This window comes from Olea europaea, chromosome 21, assembly GCF_002742605.1.
Source record: "Olea europaea var. sylvestris chromosome 21, O_europaea_v1, whole genome shotgun sequence".
Taxonomy (NCBI): Eukaryota; Viridiplantae; Streptophyta; class Magnoliopsida; order Lamiales; family Oleaceae; genus Olea; species Olea europaea.
This window is the reverse complement of record NC_036257.1, coordinates 10923739-10935165: the sequence shown is the minus strand read 5'-3', so window position 1 is coordinate 10935165 and position 11427 is coordinate 10923739. Positions and strand designations below refer to the sequence as shown.

Below are 11427 nucleotides of genomic sequence, written 5' to 3'. Positions count from 1 at the left end.
ACCTAAATTTTTGTTTAATTTTTATCATCTTGATACTTTTTTTGGTAAACAAGATTGCCACCCGCGTATTTAATTTATACAAATCAAATTACAAGATCTAAGAAAATAAGTATACAAAATGCCACTTCATCAAGTATTCTCGCCTTGGATAAAACTAAAGTGTTCAAGCCAAAATATTTTCTAACATTTATAGGTGATAGACATTTTGCTTGTCATTTTCTGGTATGGCAGCCCCTATGGCCCTAGAAATTCTTCGTAAGGAGAATCACTTAAAGATGATGAAACACAGCAAAAAAAGGTGTGGAAGTTCTAGAACACAATTTTTTCCTCCCATATAAAGAAACAAAATCACATTATCTATAGATTCAGTATCAGTTACATATCCAACTCGCAATTGTATAGCATTAACAGAGGAGTTGACTTTCTCCTTCAAAAGTTTTTTGAGCAGAACATCCTTTAACATCATAATTAAATACACCAACGAAAACTTTAGTGCAGAAAATTCCGGCCAAAGTAAAAGAGTTTCAAGAACAACACACCTCCAGTCAAGCCGAGTCTACCCCGTCCACTTGTTGTCGAGCTAGGTATCTTTCTCTTCTTTCTTTCTACAGAACAGAGTTCAGGAGAGAAGGGATAAATATAAAGGAATATGAGAATCAAAGTCTTACAAGAAGAATTTCCAAATATCAAAAGATAGCTCACCCATTCATCGATGACAAGTCCTTCACCAATCAACTTCGGACCAGCCTCTTCTGGAGGCTTCTTGCGAGCTTCAAGTTCAGCCTCAGCCTCAGCCAATTGGCGATTTAATTTCTCTAGAGCCTTCAAAAATTAAGTAGATGCATCTTACAAATCAGCATTTCCAATGCAAATCTTTTCTTGTTTGTCTATAACAAATATATGCAGATAAATTTGCATCCAACTACAGTAAGATGAACATGATGCATTGGTGTGCATTGTATTTAGGACAGCGGATTCCTTACGGGGCTAGGACGTTCAACGTCTAGAAATACGACTCGAAGTATTTGCTCCACCAACACTTGATCCTTCTGCTCATCAAACTGAGACAATACAACATGAACGAGATTAGACCAAATTGGAATGAAATTTAAAGACAAATCTTCAATGCACAAATGTGAGAGCTAATAAAAAATGTGTGATCTCTATATCTAACCAATTGATGACATACATGAAACATCACAAATAAATGCAAACCAATTAGCATTGAGAAATTAAGTTGACTCTTTTTTTTTTTTTGATGATAGCCGGTTTCTTACTGATATATTTCCTCAGTTGACATGACAATTCAACTCTCCTACAGGGATATGATCATGATACTTGGAAACTAATTTGAAAAGCACTAGAGTGTGAAAACAATAGCATCAAGATAAGAAGAATGTGACGAACCAGCTCTGATACATAATCAGTTCCTTCTTTCACCTTCAGGCTCATGATTTTGAACTTCACCTTGCTCTTCTGATCCACTGGTTTTTCATTGTTTTCTGGGGGTTCTACAAACTTGAACACTAACAGAACAATTGAAACCCAGGAATCAAAGTTGTGGAAGTCAATTTACCATCAGAAAAAGGAAAAACAAGCATAAAATCAAGGTCAAAATATCTGAATTAAGTTTCTAAATAAATATAGTGATTATCTTCTACCAGAGAAGGAACTGGCAACACTTTTTTACCAGAAATTGAAGACATATGTTCCTAGCCTAGTTTTTCTGGGATATGCCTGTGTTTTTGTAATTTACTTTTACATTTTTGATATAATACGCTTACCTTATCAAAAAAGAAAAGGAACTGGCAAATGCACGTGTTAAATTATTACCTGTTGCTATTATACTCTCGCCAGGAGCAAGAATGGCCCCAGGAGGACGCATGAAACAGCTCTTTGGTGCAGTTGTTTGAAACTAGAACAACAACAACAACAACAACAACAATACATTCTCAGGTAGAAGAAGCAGCAGCAATAAAATAAATATGGCAAAATACAATATCACGTTAACCTAAATCAAAATCAAGCATATTTGAGACCAAATAATCAATAATTTTCAATTCTTCATCTACTTAAAGAAAAAAAGTGTATATGAGACAGAGAGGCGGGTAGAGAGTAAACAAATTATGAAAACTTCCCACTCTGCATACCTTGAATGCTACATGAGACTTGCTAGTATTTTTAATTTTAATAGCACTTTGGACTTGTTTTCCAGGTTCATCTGCACGGAGTAAAAGGAAACAAGAAAATCATTACAGAAAAATAAAAAGGAATTCTACAAGTAAATATTTAATCGATTATCCCGTTCCAGAATGTCAACATTAGCTGAATGCAAAAAGTATGAGTTACTGCCAATATTCAGGAAAGAATAGAAGTTCTAGAAGAGGCACTACACACTCGTGCGCCACATAGGCTACTGGTTTGTTCCCACTGACACAAGGTACATCTGTCCTATCTTTTCCTATTTTCACAATTTCACCATAGTTTGATCTTGTAGCTCTCAATATAGTAACTTATACCAATTCATTATTACTATATTACAGATGCACATGAAAATTTAGAACATGATTTTTTCTCCTCCGATAACTAACCTTCGTGTTCGTATGCAGAAAAACGATACTTTTTTTTGTTCCCGTTTCATTTTCTATATAAGGCCAAAACTTCTTGAGTCTCTCCTTACAAACTCGACATTTGACTCCAAACAAAAGAAGACAAAAGAGGAGTGAAAAAAAAAAAAAAAAAAAAAAAACAAAAGATTGGTGCATTTGAAGCAACACTTTGCTGAACTACCGTGTTAAAACTCCAATTTACAGCTAAATTGTAACTGCATGACATGAATTTTCACTTGTTTTCCTCCCGAATCGGAGTCAATATATCCAGATCAGAATCCAAGCAGAAAGAAGTAAAGTTTGTGTATGATCATGATTTTCTTGAAAGCCTTGATTTTTTCTACAAGAACTTCAAAATCAAAAAATTCATTTAAACAAACCAATTTAATCCATATTTTGTCACTATAAGAAGAATCAATTTCAATCCATCTACCAAAATCGCACACAGATCAATCCTATTTCAAGTAAATAAAACCTAATTTTCAAATAACTATGAACTTATGAAAAAATTCCAGTAAGTAGAAGTCGAATTTCAAGAAAAACAGTCCAAGAAGAGTAGAAATCGTCCGTACAAGGAAAATAAAGCTTGTTAGGGGGATCGAGCTTCAAACGACGCCGTGTGAGGAGCAGAGATCTGGCAACGGAAGAAACCGAAGAGGAAGCATTTCCTTGAGCACTTGATCCCTCCACCTGAGAATGGCTGTTGTTATAGTAGCTGAGTTGATGCTGATGATGAGGAAAAGTAGAAGAAGAAGAAGACGCCGTCGTCGAGTTCGAGTTTCGGAACGGTAGCTTGAACAGGCCCCATATTTTTCCGTCTGACGAAGACGACTTTTCCTCCTCGATTGCCATTTACTCGGAATGATCCGTCGCCGGAATGTGTAAACTACGTCGTTTTTGGTGGCTCGGATATATTCTGCCTTTTTTGAGCAAGACTTTCGAAAAGCTCTCAGTTGGAGCCTCGTGGTGATGATAGGAGCAAGTAGCATATCAATATCACGTTTTTTAATATACAGTTGCCTGCTAGCGACTTTAGTTCAGATGAAAGGAAGACAACCTAAAACGCACTTTATCCAAGTCATTGACTCTCAACCAACCCCGTTCCACCTTGCCATTTCCATTTCCATTTCCATTTCCATTCCCGCCATGGATGTACTTCGCTACTCGGTAGGCTCTCGATTCCCTAAAACTCACCGCCGCAGTTCATTCCGTGCATTTCACTGCCAATGCTTCTTTGCCAAAAGGTTATCCACTTCACTTTATTTCTCCGCTATCGCTTGGATTCTTCTCTATCCAATCTCTAGGGTTTCATTTTAGATTGTGTTGATTTTCGTGTTTTTTGAGTTATTTTTAGGTCGAGTCTAAGCCTTCCGTTTCCAGAACATAATGCAAAGCACTATAAAGAGCTCCAAGCAGCTGTCAATGTTGTCGAGAGTGCTTGTCGTCTCTGCGTTGATGTAATTTCCTATTCGTCTTCTTTTCCATTGCTAACGCAGTTTACTTCTGAATATGAAAGTTTCCATTAATGATGCTTAGGTGCAAAAATCTTTGTTCTCAATTGATGGAAAAGTTGTGCAAAAAGTTGATCGGACACCAGTTACGGTTGCAGATTTTGGAGTTCAGGCCCTTATCAGCTTGGGTAATTTCTCTATTGGTCGCTTCCTGAAAAGTTTTACAAATTAAAAAAAAAACAGCTCGTTCTATGTTCATTCACTTTTCAGTTCTGTTTTCTTCAACGTTGCAGAGATGAGCAAACTATTTCCTTCTATTCCTTTGGTGGCTGAAGAAGACTCGGCATTTTTGCGTGAAAATAATCTCGTGGATGCTGTTGTTGAAGTGGTCGCAGATAAATCCGCTTCAGGAGATAAACAGCTAAGTCAAGATGATGTTCTAAAGGCAATTGACAGAGGGGGGAGTGATGCCTATGTGTTTGGATCTAGACCAGCTACTTACTGGGTGAGCTTCCGTTTGCGATTTGTATAGCTCATTTAATTCCATATTATTGTTAATCTGAACAATTTTATTTTACCGAGAAGGTGATAAATAAAATTATCGGTGTTTTGGCATTTAAACCGGAGAAAAATGAATCCTCCAAAATTAGGTAGAAATTGAAAGATAAACAGCTATGGGGTTCTTCCTACTTGATTGCAGTGCATGTTTTGTGGTTTTGCTGCTATGAACTGGCCGTGTAGCAGGGCGTTGTCACAGATGTGCACCATTGACAAGCCATCTAATGCTGATGCAATCGTGCATGATTACATTTTATTTTATTCTCGTCATTTTCTAAAGCTTGGTCCAAAGCATAAATTTTATATCCTTCTTGCAGGTATTGGATCCTATTGATGGGACTCGGGGATTCGTGAAAGGTAGTGAAGCTCTCTACGTGGTAAGTTCTGTCATTGCTTGTTTCTATTTCCTCCTTCCATGTTGGGCTGCTTTAAACCTCTTCTTGTTTCTGTCTTGAGAAATACAGTATATAAATTCAGGTTTGTTCAAAGCAATGATGTGTATGACATTAACTTATTTTCTATTTGCTATATAACCCTAAAATTGGGAGCCTCTTCCAGTTTACCCCATTTACAGTGAATTACAATTTGTGCAGGCGTCCCGGGATGTAGAGCTTAAATACTTAACCTAATAATATTAAGTCAAAAATTTCGAAAGTACTTGATTCTGGACTGAATATACATGGATCAGTTACAAATTATCTCTATACTTAATCGATCCCTCTAGTTTTTGTTTTTGAGTTATATTGACATAGAATTCCTTTGGACATCTTCCCGTCAACGTTGAGAACCTAAAATCATCTGAAAATCTGCAAATCAGGAGCCAATTATTCTCTTTTACGTTTCATTAATTATCTTTCTTCATCTTTATTGAACACACAGATGGAAATATGCTTTTCTTGACTATTTTGTTAATAGTATCATAGGAGCTTCTATGTATTTCTTAGTTTCTTTTTGGTGCTTAGCTAAGAGCATTGCTGAAACTTTCAGGTAGGTTTGGCTCTTGTAGTTGAAGGTGAGATTGTTTTAGGCGTCATGGGCTGCCCTAACTGGCAAGAAGAGTATTCTGGCAAATTCACCAGTAATATACAGGAATACAATAATACTGCAACTAGATCTGGGGTCATTATGATATCTCATGTTGGGCGTGGAACATGGAGAAAACAATTATGGAATGCACAAATTGGTGACGTCAGAATGCCTCAAAATTGGATCAGGTGCTTTGTTGATGGGCATCACCTCATTCATGGGGCACGTTTTTGCATTCCAGAAAGTCAAACCTGGGAGTCAATGCCATTATCAAGTCAATTTAATGCAACAACTGATGCCGAGTGTGTTGAGGGGAAACAGGTTCTTCTTGTGCAGACTTGCTGTGGAAGGTTTTCTCTAGTTCAAAGAGAGTGCAATTCCTTATTATTTGCATTTACCTGAACTCTTTTCTTATTTATTGTGACTTTTGAGAATTATTAGATCTCCTCATCTGTATGCCAAGCGAATTTCTCATCCGAGCATGGTATTAGACATTCCTTAATTTTGACTTGGCTCAATGTGGAAATACTCGTGTGCATGTATTGTGCACATACATATATTAGAAAAGGGACTGTGGATTGAAATAAAAAGTTGTTAGTACTGATTGATCATAGAGGTAGATTAGTAGAGCTAAAGCTAGGATAACACATTTATATGAAGCCGCCACATCTTTTACTTCATCTTATTGAACCTGTATTTTGTGAAAATAAGGTGTAAATCTTTCCAACTTTTGAATCACATAGTTATGTTCGATCTATCATCTCTAGCATTCTATAATCTTGTTCTCCAGTTGCTTTATGCGCATAATATTCGTTTGCCTGTATTTGTGTGTCATCTATTGACATTAGAGAACTTCCAAAGCTTGCATTGTTTATCATACTTCGTTGTAAACATGTGCAATAGCATCCTGCATAACTCTCTTTATCGAAGCTTCAGGTTGCTACCTTGCTGGTGGAGTTTCTAGCTTTCATTACATCCTCCATCCCTTTCCCAAATCTCTCTTTGGGGAAAGAGCAAGGGAGGGGGAAGGTAGAGGGAGGCTAGACAATCAGGCAACTGGTTGGGGGAATTTGTTTTGTTATTTTATTTTGACGATGACATAATTTCTCATGGCAAATGTAAGGACGTTTTAGTAAAATAGTTATGATCTGCACTTGTACAGATTATTCCCTTACCGTGATGCCCAACTCCCGCAAGAATGGAACTGTGTAATGCCACATTTGTTCATAAGAGGTGGTCCTGGAGTAAGAAATCCCCTCTCTTGTGATGCCCCCAACCTAAGAGAGCCTAAGATCTTTCATCAAACGTCTAGGTGAACAATTATTGTTATCCTCCTCTTGTGGGACATCAGTTTCTGTATCATGGATCACTGGTTTGAGCAGTTAACCCAACATTTCCAGAATTTTTAAAATTTCTTTTTAGTATTCTGTGGTGAGACTAGATAATTGTACACCATTTTTTCGTTTACATCAATTTAATAATGATGGATTTGAAGGAATAACCTTCTGCTTCAATGGAGGAGTGGCATATGAGGCCTTATTGGCACGGTGTCTACCCTCTACTATGCTCATGGAGTTTTTATTTTTTATTTTTTATTTGTTCTAACAATCCACGTCTACCCTCTACCATGCTCATGGAGTTTTTTTTTTTTTTTTTTCCCACATGGTGATCTGTGTTTTCATGCTCTACATTTGATGCAGCAGAATACTTTTCTCCTTTCTTTGTTAAAGAAAGAAACATCTGTTGACATGTCTTCAATGTCAGATGTTAGGTTATTGCCTCGGTTGATATTATGAATTTTACATTGTACATGATTCTTCTGCATGTCTTGTGTGTACCCATTTGATGCAGCAGAATATTTTTCTCCTTTCTTTGTTAAAGAAAGAAACATCTGTTGACATGTCTTGAATGTCAGATGTTAAGTTATTGCCTCGGTTGATGTTATGAATTTTACATTGTACATGATTCTTCTGCATGCCTTGTGTGTACAGTCTTTGTAAATATTTGATGGTAGCGTCTGGAAGGGCATCTGTTTTCTTTCAGAGTTCAAAGACTCAAAAAACAATAAAGGTAATATCCTAGTTTCTGGCTATCTCTGAAGAGCTGTAACGACACAATTAATGTTTAATCTTGTCAATATATAGGTCTGGGATCATGCTGTTGGAATCATATGTGTCCATGAAGCGGGAGGAAAGGTATGTTGCACTACATTTCCTCTCCATGTGGATGTTTCATTAATTCAGCTTGCAGGCATATAATTTCATTTTAAAGGGATGGGTGTCAGCAATCCTTCATGTTTAATCTGGTTAGAAGTCATTATAACCTGTTGGGATACAAGTATTATGCATGACAAATGATGATCATCAAGCTTCACCTCGTTTTCGCAAAGGACAACAATAGAAGGATAGTCTGCAGTTTATCAATGAAATGATTTCTGTAGTTTAATGAAATTCTTATTCTGATTCTTATTATATAATTTATTGATAATAGTAAAATTATAGACAAAAACAGTAGATGATATTTTTTTGTTTTAGGGAAAAAGTTGGGCAGCATTCTTTCTGGGGAATCTTTTTTAGTTATGGTCCAGTAACGAAGAATATTTGCAAAAGAGAGATGACTGGTAAATATAAAACAGATTTAGAAATGGGTCTTCTGCTGCTACAAACACGTTTGTGCTAATGACTGGAGGCCATTCCATATTGTTGTTTCCTAAACTACTGCAAGAAACATTTACAACAACCCATTTTTGGAACGACCATTGATTCAATGGTCCTACCTCTTAAAAGGTACCATTTTTTGAATCCTTGGGAACATTATGCAGCGATTATGGTCTAGGATAAGAACATACGTGATTGCAAATTCCAACATTTCCCCTCCATTATATATGTTAGTCGAAATGTCTCTGAGTTTGTTAATGCTTTAGGCAGACTATATTAATGCAGAAACTATACTTGGGGTTATATATTTTGCTCTATCTTTCTTTTTCTCAAACATATAATAAACTAGACTTACCATAATCAGGTGACAGACTGGAGAGGAAGTCAACTTGATCTTGCTGCAGATAAGGCAGAGCGAAGGGTCATATTTCCTTCTAGTGGTATTCTAGTGACAAATAATAGCATTCATAACCAGGTACTAGAGATGATCTCCTCAAGTTGATTATTCTTTGATGGTTCACCATTTTATCTCTATTTTTTTCCCCTATTAGTACAGTGATTCATAATTTTTCGCAGTAATTTATTTTTAAACTCGAGCCTGTAAGTGGCTTATTTTAGTTTAGAAAATTCTTGAAAGCAGGTATTGTTGTAAGAAATACATTGTCAAATCAACCATTAAAATCCATGTTCTTTCTGGAAAAGAGATTATTGGTTACACGTTGTTCCTAAGATTGTTGAATAGAGCTTTTAGTTGGGCTCTTACTTTTCTTTCAAATTTTGAAGTTGAATACTAGTATTATAGTTAAGCTACCATAATAGTACAGTCAATTTATCATTTGAGAAATCTTCCATTTCCCTACTATATAAAAAAGGGGAATGTGAATGCACTGTAAAAAGTAACAGTATTTTGATCCATCTTTACTGTAGCATTTTTGTTTCGTTTTTTTTTCCCCCAATTATGGGCCAAAAACGACGCCGTTTGCTTGATATATATTTTATTTTATTATACACTACTTCCAAATTTACTGTAACACGCAATTTTCATTCCTCCCCCACTTCGATATAAATATATATAGTAGGGATATAAGAAAAAAATTACTTTTATATTAAAAAAAAAAAGATACAGATAATATGTGATAGAAATTTTTTTACAACATATTAGTTGTAAGTAAAAAATTTGAAGAAAAAATAATTAAAGAAAATTTTAAATTGAAAAAAAAAATTATAACGTAAAACTAAATAGCAAAAATATATATATATTAAATTAAATTAATCTCTTTGTGTCCGTGCACACGGAGACATTGTCTCCGTGCACAGAAAAAAAAATTAAAATATAAAGGACTCTCCGTGCACGGAGACCATAGCTCTCCGTGCACGGAGAGAGAAATAAAGTTTTTTTCCCTATCTCTACTATATAAAAAAGGGGAATGTGAGGGCACTGTAGAAAGTAACAGTGTCTTGATCCATCTTTACTATAGCATTTTTGTTTTTTGTTTTCTTTTTTCAATTGGGAGCCAAAAACGACGTCGTTTACTTGATATATATTTTATTTTATTATACACTACCTCCAAATTTATTGCAACAGGTAATTTCCATTCCTCCCCCACTCTGATATAAATAAATATAGTATGGATATAAGAAAAAAATCACTTTTATATATAAAAAAAAAAAGATACAGATAATATGTGATAAAAAAATTTTTACAACATATTAGTTGTAAGTAAAAAATTTGAAGAGAAAAGAATTAAAGAGAATTTTAAATTGAAAAAAAAAATTATAACGTAAAATTAAACAGCAAAAAAAAATTAAATTAATCTCTTTGTGCACGGAGCTTTGCTCAGTGCACGAAAAAAAAATTAAAATATGAAGGACTCTCCGTGCACGGAGAGAGATAAAGTTTTTTCCCTACTATATAAAAAAAGGGAATGTGAGGACACTGTAGAAAGAAACAGTGTCTTGATTCATTTTTATTGTAGCATATTTGTTTTTTTTCAATTGGGGGCCAAATACGACGTCGTTTGCTTGATATATATTTTATTTTATTATATATTACATCCAAATTTACTGCAACAGGCAATTTTCATTCCTCCCCCACTCCGATATAAAAATATATAGTAGGGATATAAGAAAAAAATCACTTTTATATATATAAAAAAAAAAGATACAGATAATATGCGATAGAAATTTTTTTACAACATATTAGTTGTAAGTAAAAAATTTGAAAAGAAAAGAATTAAAGAGAATTTTAAATTAAAAAAAATATATAACGTAAAATTACACAGCAAAAAAAATAAATTAAATTAATCTCTCCATGCAAGGAGCAAAACTCCGTGCACGGAAAAAAAATTAAAATATGAAGGACTCTTCGTGCACGGAGAGAGAAATAAAGTTTTTTCCCTACTATATAAAAAAAGAGAATGTGAGGGTATTGTAGAAAGCAACAGTGTCTTGATCCATCTTTACTGTAGCATTTTTGTTTTTTTTTTTTTCAATTGGGGGCCAAAAACGACGCCGTTTGCTTTATATATTTTTTATTTTATTATATACTACATCCAAATTTATTGCAACACGCAATTTCCATTCCTCCCCCACTCCGATATAAAAATATATAGTAGGGATATAAGAAAAAAATCACTTTTATATATATATAAAAAAAAGATACCGATAATATGCGATAAAATTTTTTTTACAACATATTAGTTGTAAGTAAAAAATTTGAAGAGACAAAAATTAAAGAGAATTTTAAATTGAAAAAAAAAATTATAACATTAGTCTTCATGCACGGAGACACTGTTTCCGTGCACGAAAAAAAAATTAAAATATGAAGGACTCTTCGTGCACGAAGACCATAGCTCTCTGTGCACGGAGACCTTTTGATCTCCGTGCACGGAGAGAGAAATAATTTTTTTTTTTTACTTATGTTTTTGTATTCATTTTCAGGCTCATTACGGGATATCAAACGAAATCGAAATATTATATTCTTAATATCGTTTTGAAGTACTCACGGCATAGTATTGCACGTCGTTAATGGTGCGTGAAACGGTCAATCATAGCAAATGTTATCGGACATCAAAATAGGCATTTTCAAACTATATTTCGAAATTTTACGATAACAAGCTAACTTTA

General features: G+C 34.6%; 2 protein-coding genes across 4 annotated transcripts; one reads left to right on the top strand and one right to left on the bottom strand.

The window, feature by feature from the left end:
- Nucleotides 1-305: 305 nt before the first annotated feature.
- On the bottom strand, nucleotides 306-3583 carry LOC111370612 (vesicle-associated protein 4-2-like). Its single transcript, XM_022992406.1, has 7 exons — nucleotides 3182-3583; nucleotides 2151-2221; nucleotides 1834-1915; nucleotides 1408-1526; nucleotides 984-1061; nucleotides 703-822; nucleotides 306-605 (listed from the first exon to the last, which is right to left on the bottom strand). Exons 1-7 carry the CDS (start codon nucleotides 3459-3461, stop codon nucleotides 546-548), a joined length of 810 nt encoding a protein of 269 aa, XP_022848174.1. The 5' UTR covers nucleotides 3462-3583; the 3' UTR covers nucleotides 306-545.
- Nucleotides 3569-9016, top strand: LOC111370611 (putative PAP-specific phosphatase, mitochondrial). 3 transcript variants are annotated; one of them, XR_002698456.1, is made up of 11 exons: nucleotides 3569-3853; nucleotides 3964-4066; nucleotides 4146-4248; nucleotides 4354-4565; nucleotides 4936-4995; nucleotides 5606-5994; nucleotides 6807-6956; nucleotides 7636-7714; nucleotides 7789-7839; nucleotides 8179-8430; nucleotides 8666-8802. XR_002698456.1 is itself a non-coding variant. In XM_022992404.1 (10 exons), the coding sequence occupies exons 1-10, from the start codon at nucleotides 3579-3581 to the stop codon at nucleotides 8801-8803; spliced, it is 1560 nt and encodes a 519-aa protein (XP_022848172.1). In that variant the 5' UTR covers nucleotides 3569-3578; the 3' UTR covers nucleotides 8804-9016. The 3 variants fall into 3 exon arrangements, 2 of the variants coding, with proteins under 2 accessions (XP_022848172.1, XP_022848173.1); XM_022992404.1 differs by lacking the exon at nucleotides 8179-8430 and having other exon boundaries at nucleotides 8666-9016; XM_022992405.1 differs by lacking the exons at nucleotides 6807-6956; nucleotides 8179-8430 and having other exon boundaries at nucleotides 8666-9016.
- Nucleotides 9017-11427: the final 2411 nt, after the last annotated feature.